General features: G+C 35.9%; 1 protein-coding gene across 4 annotated transcripts in view; it reads right to left on the bottom strand.

Annotated features, from left to right (window-relative positions):
- The window catches only part of LRRC7 (leucine rich repeat containing 7), a 533,218-nt gene that overhangs the window by 101,891 nt on the left and 413,123 nt on the right, over nucleotides 1-18,204 (bottom strand). The window contains exons 18-22 of one of the 4 annotated variants that reach the window (XM_082418778.1): nucleotides 16,763-16,963; nucleotides 9,851-9,962; nucleotides 9,458-9,638; nucleotides 6,151-7,831; nucleotides 2,125-2,265 (exon numbers count right to left, since the gene is read on the bottom strand). In XM_082418778.1, coding sequence (XP_082274904.1) covers nucleotides 2,125-2,265; nucleotides 6,151-7,831; nucleotides 9,458-9,638; nucleotides 9,851-9,962; nucleotides 16,763-16,963 — 2,316 coding nt within the window. Of the gene's footprint in view, nucleotides 1-2,124; nucleotides 2,266-6,150; nucleotides 7,832-9,457; nucleotides 9,639-9,850; nucleotides 9,963-16,762; nucleotides 16,964-18,204 lie in introns of those variants that run through there. The other 3 variants (XM_082418774.1, XM_082418775.1, XM_082418776.1) reach the window with 3 other exon arrangements.

Raw genomic sequence — 18,204 nt, forward strand, 5'->3', positions numbered from 1 at the left:
TTATATCTGGAGAATAATTTATACATTGAGAAACAGTGCTTCAAGTGTATTACCATTTTTCAGACACTGAATGTATCTATATTATCCTATAGATTGATGAGAAAATAGGGCTAAAAACTAAGCAAAATAAGGGGTTATCCATATGATATAATTTCAAGGGGTTCAAACAATAGCTTCTTTCATACCAAGATCTCGCTAATCTGCTCACTGTATTTTGAAATTCTATGATTGTAGTTTAAGGGTTTGATTTCTATTTAATTACCAAGCCCTCCAGGAAAGGTGTCTATTTAAGTTGTGATAGCTCGTCTGTTCCTTAGCGCAAATAAGTTTCAAGACCTTTTTGAACACTGGTTTTGTTAGGGCAGAAGATGAAAGCCCTGGGCATCTAAGAGGACATGAAGAACAGACTAGAGGCTCCAGTGAAAAGGGTCTCACTGATGGTAGTGTGCTGGAGCCGACTTGTACTAGCTCATGAGGGCTGACTATTCTCAGTCCCAATTCTGAGTTCAGTGATGTCAAGTTACTACTTTGAAATTGGCCAGAGAGGGAGTGTTTTATCACTGACATAGGTAAACACCATAAATCAGTCATTTTTCTCCCTGGAGAGAGTTACCTACACAATACTGGTCCTGTAACAGGAGACTGAGGACAAGGAAAATAATTTTCAAAAGTTCTCAATTAAGTTAGCTTTTTTTTTTCCCCAGAGTGATCATGGGTGATAAAAAAGCTGTGAATTTAAATGTCTCTTTAATTTTATTACTCTCCTCAGAGTAGGAAGCAAACTATACAGAGTTAGGGGCTGTTATTAAGGCTAATTTGACAATAAAACATGAGTTTGTGGTCTTATAACACTCATTTTCCTGGGATGGGAGTTTGCTCCATATGTTCATTAATTTGATTAAGAGAAGAGTGTTTGGAGGCTACCATCATTTTGTTATCCTTACTTTTGCATTGCTTTTTTTTGGTAAAAACTTACTAGGTTAATGACTACATTAATAATGTAGTCATAATGACATATTGTGTGAAAATGACTCATTAGTTTCCATCAAAATGTAACTAAGAGTGCATTAGTCAATTTAAACAGGTAAAATGTGTATTCTCTGTTTTGCCTGAATAAAAGAAGCAGAAACGGTCCTTTGACAATGGAAATGTTTCCTCTTACAGTATACTGCCTTTCAAATAAGCCTACATTTTCATTTAAAATCATGTGAACTTTCCACTTTTCCATTAACCCAGGATTAGTAAAAACTTGCTAGCTAAGCTACAAATTTGTTTCTCATGTTTTACTTCTGCATAATATTTCCTACAAAAAAAATGGGCTAAAAAAGTATTTAGAAGTGCCAACCACTTAATTTTCATTCTAATTTGGGACTCTTATGTCTTTTCCAAAGGAATCAACTGAATCCAATAATAATTTCTTTTTGTGTGTGTGCGTGTCTCTTTGTTTTGTTATTTTATTTTGATTATTTCTTTCACTTCATGAGGATTAAAACTGTAGTTCACATCCATTCTCAATGTCAGGTCTTGTACTCAACCAGCATTTATTTAATCTTTTCTTCTGAGAATTCCTTATTTATAGCTAGTTCATTGGTACATTTAAGACTTAGATTAATTGGCCATAACTGTGTGGGTTTATTTCTCAGCTGTCTATTGTGTTCCATTGATCTATGTGTCTGTTTTTATGCCAGTGCCATCCAGTAATAATTTCTAGTTCTGTTCTCAGAATGCATCAGCAAGAGAATATAGGGTGGTCTCCAAAAAAGTAAAAAAAAAAAAAAAAAAAGGTATATATCAATACATACATATACACACACAAAAGAAAGAGAAGCAAAGAATAAAAGAAAAAGAAAGTGAATAATAAGAAAAAACGAGTCTTAAAGCAACACAAAAAGCCATGTACCTGCTCAATCCAAAAAGCAAAGCTGTTAAGCAGGAACCTGATAATCAATCTAGCTATATTCATTTAGCAGCTAAGAGTTTGGGCTCTACATTGTTTGCCCTTGTGCTTTTTGGACTCCTGAGAGTCTATAAGCAGGGCTGTATGTACAGCCTAAACACATTACGTGAACAAACAACATTAATTGGCTTTGGTATGCTGACACATGTAGGGCAGTCCATACTTACTTTCTGAAGAGGTAGTTCTTGTAGATCAAATTTAGACTTAGTCTGCAAGTTTAAAGTCATGCTTCTGCCTGCATGCATTGCTGAAATACCTCCATAGGGCAGCATGCCAAGGTTAACTGTGTTGTGTTTGTAAGCAGCATTCTGAGTAGAGGAGATAATCATGTGACAGGATGTGAACACATGCTCAACAAACTGATTATTACATGAACATGTTTAAATTTATAACATTTAACTTTAAGCAGGCAAACAGTAACTTTCTTTTTTAAACATGCACTTGATCAGACAGAAGCATACAGTAAACAGTGTTAGTTATGCACATAATGAGTACCATCCAAAACTACAGAAAAGACAAAAAGCAAAGATAACATTCGTTTTACATTTGCTGCTAACTCAAAGGCATAAAACCTATCTCTTATATATCATGATTGTAGTGACTTTGGACAAATGTTCATCAGTGGCGGTCTATTAATTCAAAAATTTCAAACAGCGAGGTCTTAATCAAATTTTGTCAGCTGCAAATCTCATGGTCTCTTTCACATTGTGAGATTAGCACATACAAATTAGCTTAGCTTATAATTCTGCCTTAAAACGAATACACTGAAAAGTTAAAGCCAAAATCAGTCGCTTTTATTTCTCTGTCTATAGGCATAATTATGGCAACTCAGAAAAAAGAGCTGGTCAAAAAATCATTCAATCTGACCAGTGGATGATTGAATTTGCTGATTAGTTTAGTTAAACCAGTCAACTTGTATGTGAATCCAAATATTCTAACTTTTTTGTTGTTTCTTAAAAATTACATTTTAAACTGGAAAAATTTCATAATGAAACTAAAGGAACTATGATTTGAACTATTAATGCTATTTATCTGATATACCTAAATACCTATAGAACATTCTAGTGATATTTGCATTGTAGCTACCCTTCAGTAGGTGCATCTAAAGTTATTCCAAGTGTCTGATAGGTAGTTTGTTTTTTTCTACAGAACTTCATTTAAAAATTAAAACATTTTGTGTACCCTGGCATCAAATAGTTTCCATCAGTACAATCTCTACTTTCCACCTATCATGGACATGTAATAATTGACAGCATTTGGCCCTTTTAAGTAATTCTCTTAATTTGGAAAAAAAAAATCTACAGAAGTTAACTTAGTACACTTTCTAAAACTGAATATTATTGAACATTAACAGCAGGCAGCTATTCTATTCTGAGGGCATTATTTGCAAAGAAATGACTTTTAGCACCAGAATTCCATCAACTGAAAGACTATTGTACTCCTGGTGGTGTGCTGTCTACTATGTTATGGATCCCTGATTATTTCATCCAGAGATTTTTTTCCATTGTCACCATGCCAAAACTGAAAAGGACACTGAACATTTCAATCTAGCACTTGAATGACTCCTTAAGGGTTAAAATGACTCCAGTCTAGTGCTCTCTCAGCTCCTATGGAAGAGTAGCAATCTTAGACATACGGGTTCATGTTTTCATTTCTCTCAGTCAAATGGGGCTCTATAGTGGAAGCATGAGCCTTGAGATAAAACCAAAGCAGAAAACAAGCATCTTTAATCTAGGGTAGTACTTGGAGCTGCCTCTCCAAGGTCAACACCGAGCAAGATCTTTAACCAACATTACGTAGAACACTTAAGCTTATCCAATGTCCAGGCTTCTAGGCAGTTCTCTTTTATAAGGAATGGACAAAGATCTTGTAGTTTCTAGTGTAACTATTTGATTTCCAGGGTTCAAATCACTCAACTAAATTTCGCTGGAAGGAAGCACACTGTGTCTGGGGCAATCTGACTTTGGGCAGAATGTTAAGAACAACAGTACGGAACCATTTTTACATAACAACTCTGTGTTCCAGCACCCTGAATTTATCTTGTTTTAAGTTTTAAGTAAGATACAGCCTGAATAGCTCAGTAACTCAATTTAGAGAGGGAAAGAAAAGTTACTTGGAGAAAAGAGGAAGAGCTTTCAGGATTTGATAGCCTGAAGCAATACTCTAAGGTAATTTAATTTCATGGAATTAAGTGAGAAACTATTGAATATACATTGAAATTGCTCTGAAAAATGAAAGACAGACTGAGGGAATTATAAAGACAGAGGATATGTGAAGGCTAATTAAAAAAGGGAGGTATTGTCACAGTAATGGAAAAATACATACAAATTTACTTTTAGTTATCTGGATCTGGGACAGGCAGGGCCTCCAGACTTCTGCTCATCCAAATCCCCCTTCCCCAGTCCTATTTTCCTCCCTCCAAATTCCTGCTCCAACTAGAGGAGTCACCTACTTTTCAGTAGCTCTGATCAAAGGAAAGGAACCATTTATTTGGGAAACCAGTAAATAAATGATGGTACCAAGTGCTTAAAATTTTGTCTTTTCTTTTTCATGCTTTGTTTTCACTCACTCCTCTGTTGCCTCAAATTACTAGTCATTGTATATATATGCTCCAAAAAGCTTCTTATAACCTTTCTTGGCTAGTTCATCTTACCCTGTTACGTATGGTCGTGTCTACACGAGGCCAGAGTTCCCAAACTGTACTGTTTTATTTGGCCCCAAATATTTTCGCCCTCCAAGTTATCTGTCTACATGGAGGGTATAACTTGAGGTAAGGCATGGTGACAACCGACCAGGTGTCTCCCACTGACAGCCAGTCATGAGGCTTTGATGAGGCTCCCTTCAATGGGACTGAGCACACCTATTTGAAACAGACATTCTGATGAAATATTTTGCAAGGCAGAACCAGTTTCCACATTGAGAAACTAACACCCGCACCCACATTTACTAGTTCACTCTTTCCCTATAAATAATCGTTTTCTTGTCATGTAGACACGACCGACAAACAATATAATTATTTTAAAAGAGTACACCTGAAAACATAAAATTCAGCATTAAGAAAATATATAATAAATGCAGTGACCTGTGCTTTTAGCAGGACACCAAATAAAATAAAACTATTGAGTGAAACATTCTAATGGTATATTATTACCCAGACCCCCAATTTACACTGAGCATTTAAATCTAGAAAACGAGAACAAAAGGCCCTATTTTCACAAAAAGGACTTTTAAGATTCTAAGGTCAATGCAGAGTACACAAAGCCCTGTACACCAAAGCCGCAAAGTATCAATACACTCAATGGTGATGGTCAATTGATCATAGTTCTAGAAAATGCAGACTTCTCTTAGAGAGATACAAACAACAACAAAAAAGTAATTCTAGGCCTTATACAAATTTTTTTTTTTGCTCTCCTCAATTGCTATGCATTTCATGATTTGTTGTGATTCAATTTTTAACTGCATTGGGATTAATTTCCCCCCCCTTTTTGCTGCAATATACACACTAATTTGTACGTTTGTAGTCTTTATAAAGACATCATCTATTTTTGTTGTCTGTAGTATGCTTTGAATTTAACCATTTCTTTCTATATGAAAAGCAACATTCTAAATGGCAGGATTTTCATTGACTAAAATAATGTGTAGGAGGGCATTCAATCTCTGCTTATTTTATTTTTCTGTTTCTTGCTGAGAAGATTATTGCTCATTAGAAGTAATAACTTTAGTAGTCCCGTAGCAGTAACTATATGCAAATTGTATAAACAAATTAGGTCTGATTTTAATATAAGTGAGTCTGTGCAGAAAGGGGTAGAATACTCACTTTTTATAGATTCAATAAAAATCATACTCTTTAGGTCACTAGAGAACAGTTTTGTGTCCTAGGAGAGGCATTTTGCCTTAATGGCTAGAAAGCAATTGAAGCACTATCCCATATAACAGAGTCGAATTCTTTCTTACTAACCATATTTAGGATAGTTTTGATAAATAATTCACCTATACATTATGAACTCTCAAAGAGCATCAAACAATATCCATGAAAAACTATTATGATCAATTTCCCCACAATATAAAGATAAATAAAATGCTGATCATCTATTCATTCATGTAGTTCATGCTTCACTACATGTGCTTAGAAATGCCAATAAAGTAAAACTAAAGGCAGGAGGGATATTCTTACAGAGAAATGCCAAACATACCCTGTCTAACCTTCTAGCTTCTATATGTCTAAGCAGCTGTTGTCTCCAGTCTGCAGGCATTTTACCACAGCTCTCCTCTCCCTTCACAGGAGTAGGCCTCGTCTTTATATCACTGTTATCTGATGGCTTGTCACCATAGTTACCCAAGTTATAGTCAGATGGTATTTTTTCCAAAAGAGCTGCCATAGTAGGCCTAGCTGAAACTGGCCTGGTTTGGGAGGCACCATAACTCTCTGTACTGTAGCTTCTTGCAGACAATGGCCTCCTTTGGGTAAGGTTTTTAACTGGAAAACTTCCCGCCTGAGCTTTCACTTCTTGATATGAAGGGTGTTCATCTTCATACCTGCCATTCCTTTTCAGGAACTGGGACTCAGTCACTGAAACGCTGCTTTGGCGATCCAGACCTCCCCTATACGGAGGTCTGCCGTACCTATCATTCGGAGGCAGCTCATGAGGTTCACTGACCCTTCTAAACATGGCCATTTCTGTGGAACTCGCCAGGGAGTCGGCTCTTCTCAAGAAGCCTGGCCTGGCACCTTGGCTTGCAAACTGGGCATTTACCACAGCATCCTCATTAACAGATGGCTGAGAAAATGAAAATATTTGCTCCATCGGTGGGTATCCTCTGTAAGCTCTAGGACTAACCAAATCCTTGGTGATGTTTTTTCCCGGCTGTTGCACGTACTCAGCATTGTGTTGAAACGGGGGCGGTATCCTCTTTTCAGCTTTAACTTCCACTGCTCCTTGGGGATTGAAGCTTTGGTCAAATTGATAGACTTTTTTGGTCATGGAAGCTTTTTGTTGTTGTGGCCCTTTACTACTTCCATAAGTGAGCATCTCGTCATCCAGCATCGGGACTGACTGGCTTCGGGACATACTGGACATACCATGCTCTGGTCCTAACATTTTGTCAGGTCGTTCGTGACTTCCTAAGTGATCACTCCCAGAAGCATAGTTTTCTAATGGTATATTATAAACCTTGTATGTACCAATGTCAATCTCATCGATACTCTGTGACTTCTTGAATTTATTGGACTTGATGTCTTTCATGAGTGGGGAAAGCCTCTCTGTGCTTTTGCTAATCGAAATAACACCTTTAGAAGATTCTGGGCGGCAGTGGATTTGAGAAAAGACGTTACTGAGACTCCTGTTGGGATTAGAATCATGATACTCCCACGGTACTCCTGGAGAAAAAGGACTAGGTATTTCAGCAGATTCTTTTATATGTTCTTTCCTTTCAGGCAATGGGCTGGTGGTAGGGGTTGTCTCTAACTTGGAAGGGAAAGCAGTCCTGTCTTCAAAAGGACTAGGGGTTCTGGTCCAATTCTGCCAAGGATTGGAAGGAGGCACTTCTGTTTCTGGTGTGTGTCTGTGTGTAGACTGCTCAAGTTCCAGGGGAACACCAACAATCCTATCCTGCCTAATCAAAGGCCTGCGTCCATGAGAAGATGTGCTTCTAGATTTTGAACTCAGGAGAGGATTATTGTTGGCATTCTCGCCTGTGGTTTCCTCTGCAACAAACCCTGTGTTATCATAATGTGAGCCATCAGTCCAGTTGTCAGTGAAAGTGTCACTCAATGGCAGCCGGTCAGGACGCTGTGGTAGATTCCCCGGGGGGACAGCCTCCCGCTGGCTGAGCAATGGCTTTGCATCAAGAGGCTGTGGGAAAGATTGTGCAATCCTGTGAACACAATGGGAAGAAGAAACATGAAAACGAGGAAGATCTGAGTCTTTGCCAGAAGGAACAAGCAGGCAAGAATACCACCATCCTTTGTTCAACTGATCATTCATCCACACCTCAATTATGATTACGATAGCATTATTATTCCATGTCCAAAAAAAGTCACCCCTTTACCCTGCTCTAACTTTTATTTCTTCTCAGTTATCATTACCTTCTAATATACACAGTTTACTTACCTATTATACGTCTTGTGTCCTCTGCTAGAATGTAAACTCATGAGGGCAGAGGTTTTTTCTCTTCAGGCCTAGCATAGTGCTTGGCACATAGTAGGTACTAAGTACATATTTGTTGAATGAATGAATGAATGAATAAACGAGTGAATGAAAGAAATATAGATATTTTTAGTAATGGTCCTGTGACCTGTCTGATAATTAGAACTACCTGATTCCTGGTCCCCATCTCTGGAATTTCTGATTCAGTACATTTCCAAACTATTAGTTGAGAGTGCATTTCTTATCAATGCTTCTTATATCTAATGAACCCAAGTTGTCTTCAAATAAAATATTTGAGGGCCAGGTATTGGAAGACATTAAATCCATTGTCTAGTGAATCCATTCACATATCTTTTTCTAGAATGTAAATTAAATTAAATTAAGTTAAATTAAATTATGAGTTCTGGTCATTGGCATGTTTATTCTGGAGACCACAGTATCTCTACAAGATGCTCATTTTTCTAAGTTTATTCTAAACTGTTTGCACACTAATGATATTGCTAATTGAAAAAAAGTACATTTAGAAGGCATCTTCCAAAAGTGCCTAAATCAGTCTCAGCTTGTATAACAAATAATTTACAAACTGAAAGAGTTAAGATTTTTATCATGGGCATCAATGAGTAGAAATAGTTATTCATCAGTTACCAAAGAATATATTGTTAACAGTATTGACATTATCAGTAAAATCTGAGTGAAAGTCATTGACTACCTATATCATATGACAATTTTTATTTGCTATTTGTACTGTGAAACACAGCAACATGTTACAAAACAAGGGAATCAGCACTGGGTAAATGCTACTTCATTGAGTCACTTTATTGACCTCCATGGCTTTTGATTTTAATATAGCTGTAAAATGGAAGTAATACAGAGTAGGAGCCATTTTGGAAGGATTAAATACTTTTACTTACATTCTAACTTTTCCAGGTGGTGATAAAATAATGATGATGAAGATGCTGATGAAAAATTTATTGAATGTTTACTCTGTACTTGGCACATTAGTGCTTTCCATGCATCTTTCTTTAATTCATAGCACCATTTTGGATGGTGAATGCCCAAATGTGTCACAATTATGTACTGAGGCAAACACAATTTTTGATTAAAAATTTTTTTGGTTCTATCATCTCAACCTGTTAATATCCTACCCTCACTCCTGTAAACAATGGTATTGCTGTGTAAAATGGATTTATCCACTCTTGGAAATCCCAGGGGGACTACATTTGCTTACCTGCCCCTCTGTCTTCTATGCCACTCATGTGCTGAATACAATTCCAAAATTAAGAAGATTCCATTTTTTTAAAATGTTGCTGAAAATAAGCATTTGGGGACAGAAAAGAGGGAATTCTAAACACACCTGTTACCCCACAAAGAATTATGTACTGCCTCTTTAGCTGTTGTCTGCAAGGATCCCACTTTAACCCGGGTGTTAGAGGATCCTGAGGAAGCCTGGGAAGGCGAGTAGTCTGAGTAAGTGCCTGAGGAAACACTGTTATTCAGACAGTGAGTTTTGTCAACTTCAGACTCATCGGTTGATTCTGAAATGTAAACGGGAAAATATTATAATGCTGTGAACATTGACAAGTATAAACACAGAAAGGCAAGTATGAAAAACAGCATACCAATGAATGTTAGAGATACATGTTTATAAAATATTTCTATAGACTATGGTGTATCATAATTTACAACTGGTGATTCATCATGCACATGCATTTGTGGTATATTTTCCACATCAGGTTCACAATGTTACCTTTTTTGTCCTTCCCTAGCAGAACAAGTTTGGGTGGGTACAGAGGGGTCTCAGCTAATGAAGGGTGAAGTTCCCCAATCCTCATTTCATTAGCTGGATGAACAAAAGAATCCTGAGAGATATAATAATACAGGACAAGGAAAGTAAACATTTAAACATTGGTTAACCAAGATGGCAATATCTTCATTTGGCTCAGATACAAGATGGGACTCCAGAATTTAATTCACCGTGGCGCACTAGGAGAAGTGAATCATACGTATCTCTGACGTAAGCACTAAAATGTTTTGTTTTTCTAATTTAAATGAGTCCATTTATTCATCAGACATTTTTTGAAAGCTGTTTATATGCCTGGCACTGTGCAAAGAACTGTGGAGTTTCCAAAGAAAGACAAAATGTCACCCATGCCCTGTGGGAGTTTACAGTCTAGTTAGGGAGATAGATATAACTCATAACAGGACTGAATTATAATGTCATATATAAGTAATACAATGCATAATCTATAACCTATAAACATGTAAGAGTTCTAAGGGGTGAACTCTTTTAAGAGTTCTAAGAGGGATATATCACTGACCAACTAGTTTTTTTTTTCAAATATTAACTAAGTTAACGCACAATTGGGCCCTATAAATACTGCTTTTACTGCCAATCTCCCTCTTAATTCCTATTGTTTCCCAAGTGATCTTCTCAGTTTTACCATGCCTTCTTCCTAAGGTTTCTAGTTTTCTCATGATCAATCTAGCCTTCTAAATCTTCACACTACATCCTTTCACTCAGTATAATGAGCAACATTGGTATAAGAATTTAACTTTATGACAAATAAACATATTTTAAAAAAATGATGAATTTTAAACTTCTGTAATTCAAATTATTATTCCCAGTTAACCAGGTAGTGGGAGGACATTAGGAAAAGCAAAATTCTCACTTCCTTCCTAGATATAAAAATGGCTTGTTTATGCTCATGAGTAAGTAGTGATATAAATTTATGCACAGCAGTTATCTTTCTGTTTTTTCCCCTTAAACTCAATTTGAATTCAAAGAATTTTCAGTTTTTTCATTCATTAGTACTTGTTTGTTTGAACATTAATGTAATACATTTAGAAGTATTTTGTTAAATTGGAGAAAGAATGTACTTGAGGACAAAATATAATAATGAAATGGTTCCTGCCTTATAACTAATTGGTTGGTAAAATCAGATAGAAACTCTTACTATACATTTTGCCTATCCCCGCCCGCCACCGCAAGCCTGGGTATATCTGACACTTTAAAAAAAAAAAAATTTCAGTGGAAGAAGACTGGAAGATCATCTAGCTCAATCCTTTCATTTCCTAGAGGTGGATTCTGAGACTCAGTGAGGCCCAGGCTTACATAGATAAGTAGAGAAAGATACAGCATGGAGGTAGGATTCCTTTGGGCTCTAGTCCGATGATTATCCCTTACATTGCTGCCTCCTGGTTAGCTCAGCTTGAGCATATTAGAGACTTAACATGCAGTATTGTATATATTTGAAGAGGAACGGAAAAGAGAATGGGATTGATGGAAATTCTGGAGATGAATAGGAAAATCTGTGTTTTCATGGATTTTGAAAATTATTTCAGAAGTTTAGCATAAGAAACTTTGGATAAAGTTTTTGAGTTGAGAGAATAGAGAGTAAAAACCTTCACACATCTTTAGAGACATTTATAAGTAGAAGCAGATGCAAGCTTGAGAAATGGTACTATGAAAGGCATAAAATATGTTAAGACTTACAAAAATTTTTCAGTTACAAAGTGGCATATTTCTGTTTTATTCCTGTTTTACCGCTTATTAATCAGGTTGCCTCAAGCAAGTCGCTGTAACTCTCTGGATCTTACTTATGACATTTTAATATAGAAGTATAAGCATTTTGTTTTAGTCAAAAACAAACAAATAAACAAAATTGTTGCATAAGCACAGAAATGTAAATATAGTTAAGGGTTTCACTACTTTTTTTTCCCCTTATGCCGTACACATTTGGTACTCAAGTTATCTTTTATGTATAGATCAAACATTTACACTTGTATCTCACAATTGTGACTGGAGCTCTGCATGGCAGCTATAGTTTGACTTAAATTCTAGTCTCTGGCCCTGCTCAAGAATTTCTATTTTGAATCAAAAAAGAGCCCTCATGACTGGGAAGAATGATATCAGCCAATCATGAACTTGCATCTCTTCTCTAGAATTCTGTGGCCCTCCACCTAGGTAGAGGACTACTACTGAAGCAAGAGTAATGGATTTACACCGACCCAGTTAGACTCTCTTATCTTTATGAGCAAAATAATGATGACGATGATGATGGTGGTCATCAGTTAAGAAGAATCTTTTACCTGTCTACTATTGTGTTACTATGCTAAACACTTTATTTTATCCCTGTTGATTATTTAAATGATAATCCTATTTTTATGGTTATTTATTATTTTAAGTTGTTTATTATTATCATCTTTGTTTTACAAGTAAAGAAATGGAAGTTCAGAGAGGTAAGCTAATAATTCCAAGTCACAATCTTAATAGGTGGTAGAGCTGAGATTTGAACTGGAATCTGTTCTTCTTGAAGGTCTTCTATGGGATACTGTATATGCTATATTTTCTATCCTAAGAAAAGCTCACTTCTCAAATGGGCTTCACATAACAAAGTTAACTATCCAACAAAGGAAATTAATAATTGGCTTTGCCTCTATAAAATCTTTTATAAATAGCTGGAAGAATCAAGTTCATGTTGGAAAAGTGGGTGAAGCTTTTGGGACTACTTCTATGGGTGAAGACAGTGGAAGTTACTAGTAGGGAATCAAACTTAGTGGAGGTTCCATTATAAGTAAATTGAGCCATATTTTTTTCTGGTGAGGGGACAGAGAATGAGGGGAAAGAAAAGGTAAAATCTTAAAAATTTTTTTTTAACCCCATTGCCCTTCCACTGGTCAAACTAAATCTTGGCTGATACTGCTGTAGTGAAAGGGAGCCTAAAGCCTAAGGTAGAAGTCAAAGGGGGAAAAAAAGCTTATGCCTGAGCTTTCGAGTCAAAATAAATAAAAGCATTAATAAAAGCATTTAAGGAAACTTTCAAGGGTAATTGACTATTCTCTTTTTCCTGGAGAAAGATGTGATTCCTCTGCAGAGAGAAATTGGACTGAGTCTCCTAACAAATGGAAAAGTGCATTCCTTTATAAAAGTGGTTAATGCAAGCTAGTGACTCACAGAAGTATTAAAGGAGAACGTGGCAGGGTCTCCCTCTCTTGTGGACGGGAAAGGAATGGTCATTTACTGCAGCTTTCCTCTGTGCCATGAACTGTGCTCAGAACTGTTATAAATATTCGTTTTCATCTGATTTCACCTCCACAAAAACTCTGAAAGACTGTTATTATTATCTGTATTTTTAAAGATAAGAAACCAAGGCTCAGAAAGGTTTCAGTGACTTGTCAAGGTCATACAATTGGTAACAAGGTGGAGTCAAACTTTGAATTCATGCCTTCTAGACTCAAGTCCTTTCCCCTGTTCTGAAAACTGTGCTCTTGAGGCACTCACAGTGCTGTTGCTAATTCACAGGGACACATGGGTTATTTTAAATATTTGAGGGGAAAAAAGCAATACTTGACATCAGTCAGATACTGTGAGAACTGCTATCTTGAGGTAGCTCTCAGTTTCAACATTAGATTGCACACTTCTTTTGATTAATAGTCTTTGTGAATCTGGGTTTTTGGTGGTTGCTGTGATAAAAACTAATCAAGTGCCACTCGAAAGTCAATGTGAAACAGAAATTAGAGTTGTAGTACCCAATATGATTCCAAGGTTGGAGAAGGTAGGTGGTGTCCAACAGGTGCACACATTCCATGAGTAAGTAGTTTTGGTTATTTAAGAATGAACTAAAACTATTATTTTCTCTTCCAATTTATGTGTATTGTTTTTCAAATAACCACTAAGTGGGGCATAAATATTTACTAAGTTGTTCAGACCTAACAATAATAATTGGAACTGTTAGGTATTTCTTGGCTATCACTGTATATTAACCCCTGATACTTTTGAGTCTTTGAAATTTTGATTTTAAGTCTCATAGGCTTTCATTTTTACATATAAATAAAATCTGGCTCCTTAAAAACTGTTTCTAAGTCACCCAGTCTATGGTCTTCTGTTATAGCCATCCAAACGGACTAAGATACTGGGGGAAAAACAAAGGTAATCTCCACAAGGCATGTATGAAGGAAAATGGGGGCAGAGGAGAACCTTCATATCTCTCTGACCTCCTTGTTCTTATGGCTCTCTTGGCCATATTCTCTATGTTAAAACTCTTGGCATAGGGTTGCAAATAGAAAGTGATCAATAAATGATATATCTTTCCTTTTCCCTCTTTCTCTGCTGCATTTGTAACCTATTTACCTTGCTTCTTCTTTCTGTTTTCTGCTTTTGCTTCTGCCTACCTCTGTTTGTATTTTCTTGGTTTTCCATATGTAACAACATGGATAAATATGTCATACAGTGTGTGACACCCTCTTCCACTTTCTTGGTAGTATGATCTAAATAATGATGACCCAAAAATGGCAGGCACAGGTAAAACATATAATAAAAATGCATAGTATACACTGATCAGCTAGACACTTGGTTATTTGTATTTATTATATCTGGAAGTAGAATAGAATTAGGTCCCCTTAATTTGGATGCAGTAATTTGAGAAGGGAGGATGATACAGAAAGGGACATCTCCTAGCCCTAGGATGGCTAAAAGTTGGGGACAGAGGATCTAAAATCTCAATTTTAGAAAAAATATTGATATTATCAGTGAAATTTCTATTCAAGAGGAAAAGGCTAGTAGATGAAGAAAACTAAGAAAGAGTGGGGTGAATCATAGAAATAAATATAAAGCTGAAAGTTGAGCTTCAATCTTATTTAGCTTGGCTACTTTAGCGAATTAAGAAGCTTAGATAGGCAATACAAAGTCACTATAGTGTTTTTTTTAAGGAGGGCAAGATTAGATGTGTGTTTTGAAAAGATCATTAGCAAGGCAATGAGGGGCTTGGGACAAGGTAAGCCAAGAAATTGACAGTTTTTACAGAAATGCAGGACAGAGTTGAGGACCTGAAGAGATAGAGGAGCTACACTTAGATGAAAATGTATAGGAGTTGGTGATTGGAAGAGGCAGGGAGTGGGGAGAAAAAAGGAAAAAGAAATCAAGATACCTCCCAAATTTCTAGCTTGAGTGAACCGGTAGATAATGGTGCCAGCTGAGATCAAGACCAATTATACTGAAGCAGAAGTAAGTTTGAGGAGGAAACATTAAAATTAATTTGGATTTGTTAAGTTTGAAGTGCTTGTGGGACAATTTTAAGATTTTTTTCTACTATTGGGATATTATTAAATTCATGACCAAAGCCATCTTTTCTTTGTCTCATCTCTCCCATCCCTGTATTAAGCAATTTTAGGATCTACGTATTTTGCAGTAGTTATTCAGTTTATGGGTTATCATGACCTTACAGTTATTTTGATGTTAAACTGTGATGACATGAGATCTAAATATAAAGTGTAAGTGTATTTAGTGTGTACCCACTAAATGTTAGTTTTCCTCCTTTTTATATTATTGCAGTATCTTAAGAGATAAAAGAAAAGTATGTTGCTTTGCTATAGTATATCTGTAATGTTTTAGAGATGAAAAAGTACAATAATGTGGGTTTTATAAGCAAAATGAAAAAAGCAATGAAAATAAATATTTACTTAAATTTTCTTCCCTAGATATCCAGCTATATTCCTCTCTTTTGGGTCAGGCTTGTACTTCCACTGGCAGATATGCACACCATGCTTATTTTTGCTTAAACTTTCTTTTCTCTTTGCCTAGAATGCCTTCTTCTCTTTTTGACTTTAAAAGAATCACCTAATCTTTAACATGCAGTTCAACCTTAAGCATTTCACATAACTTTTAAAGGGATTGGCAGTGATTGCTTATCACTCCAATTTCTTAGAGTATTATATTCTCCATCACACAACCAACGATGTTATCATGTTTTATATAATACGTTCTCTAATCGCTTCATCTGTGTTAAGTTTACCTGGCTAGGCTCTAAATTATTTGGGGACTACTCACACATTTCATATTTCTTTTCTCTCTCTCACAGTGTTTAGCACAGTGTTAAATATACAGTTGGTGTTTAATCAGTGCAAAAAACTGATGCTTTGAACGCAGATTTGTAAAAGAGTTTTGCAAACCTAGATTTTTGAGCAGGAGGTATAGGAACTTCTAGATGTACTCATATCAATTATGTTTCTAATGAAGATAAAAAGATGATAACCAAATTAGTTGAAGAGTAGATGAAATAGTACAGAGGTGGCATAAATGTAGTTGAATTCTTTTCAGACCACACAAATTGATAAGGATGAATATCTAATTCATTCTAAAATATAGGAACTAAGCTTCATATTAGATTCCATAAAGCTAAATTTCAAAGTTATTGCCCCTTTTTATATAGTAGTGTTTCCTATAAAGGGTGTAACCCAAACACAAAAACACTTGAAAAAATTGGCTCTAAATCTGATCAAGAATTTTACTGAGATTTGCAGAATAATAATAATAAAAAAAACTTCATTTAGGTTTTTCTAATGACTCCTACATTAAAAGTTTGGGGTAGTCAAAGGAATATCATGAAAATGATTTAATGCACTTACTGGTCAGGCCTAGCTGGGTGAGTGAATTATTCCTTCTGTGTGTATTGGAACTTTTGGAGCTGTATTAATGATTTTAGGCCATGAAGGTGCATTTATTAAATGCAACCCTCATAGTTTGGAAGAGCAGAGAGACTCATTTATATATTAGGAAAAAATGCACTTATCAAGGAAGATCTGTTCAGTTAAAAAAAACATATCATTTAGTAATTCCAAAAAATCCAAACCACACTGGCAATTACCAATAACCTTGAAATACCTCCACTGTAATCTCCTTTGGGGCTACAGGCCACTTGTGTTCGTATTTTTCTTTCACAGTTTGCTCCGTGTTAGCAGTTGGATTTGAATTCTCAACACGCACTCCATGGCTTGGCTTACCCACCAGATTTTGAACAGATTTTACCATATTCTTTAAATCCTCTGGGTAAGGAGTTGGATATCGTTTTAGGTTTATTTCAACCTAGAAGTTTATAAAAAGAAATTTAACATAAAAATACCTTTAGCAAGCATGTCCACAAAACTACTCCATTTTATGTGCAGTAGTATAACCAAATGCAATATAGTGAGTGCTGAGCTGGCTGAAAAACTGTGTTGTAGAGTAGAACACACAGTGTTCTTTTCACATTCTGCCTCCTGGGACTTCTCCCCACCCCTGGCCACCTTTCTAGATTAAAAACAATTTTTGGATTATATCTTATGTTTAGGTCTACGCTATAGATAGTTGAAATAGCAGCAGGTCAAACACTTAAGTGATTGGTAATCTCTGAAAAATTTAATCAAGTTACTATCAGCTGCTTTTATACTTTAGAGGCTGTTCCCTTACCTATCTTAATTATTTAAAAATAATCATTTTGACATTAAAAATATCCTTGGAATATAAATGCAGGTGATGGGAGGAGACCCCAAAAGATTTACAAGTAGAGTTATCATGTATTAAAAGATGGGGAGTTGACAGTATCTGCCATCAAATATTCACCAGCTCTGTGTTAATTAGCATGTTACATCAAAAGGTGGGGTAGCTAATTCTTGTTAATAACTAAAAAAAAAAAAAATCCTTCAAGGAGGCTTTTATATTTAGTTTTTACCATAATAAAGTAACATGCTTTCTAGGTTACACCTTACAATAAAGAGAAATAAAAAATTGAGACCATTGTCTAGGATATTCTAGGTAAATATGTAAATTTTGGCCTATACTTATCCAGAGACTTACTTCTATTCTTGAATTCATTTTTGGTGTATCAATCTGACTTTAGGGAATATATGTATTAATTATTATCCTTCACATTTAATTCAGAGAGAGAAAATATGAGACATTCCATACAGAATATCCCACCTTCAGAGTACTTAAAATATACTTAAAATGGAATAGATACAAATTATCCAGGCTGATTAAAATGGAGTGGGAGGAAAAATAAGGGGCATATTTACTTGGCTTGGTTTATTCCAATAGTCATGTCTTTTTGAATCTGAGTAGAACCAACTTTAAAAAATGGAATGATTTATGTGATTGTGGTGAGTATGTGTTGGGGAAAGTGTGTGTGAGGGTGCGTTGGGGGAGGGCAGAGGTGGAAGAGAAGCTGAAAGGAAGAAGAAAGAGGGGAATGAGAGATAAAAAGAGAAAGAGGGTGGGGCACACACATACCCACCCCCTCCACACCTATGTAACACATGGGATGTAAGAAACTATGATAGTGGTATAGA

This window comes from Balaenoptera physalus (assembly GCF_965194825.1).
Source record: "Balaenoptera physalus genome assembly, chromosome: 1".
Classification (NCBI taxonomy): domain Eukaryota; kingdom Metazoa; phylum Chordata; class Mammalia; order Artiodactyla; family Balaenopteridae; genus Balaenoptera; species Balaenoptera physalus.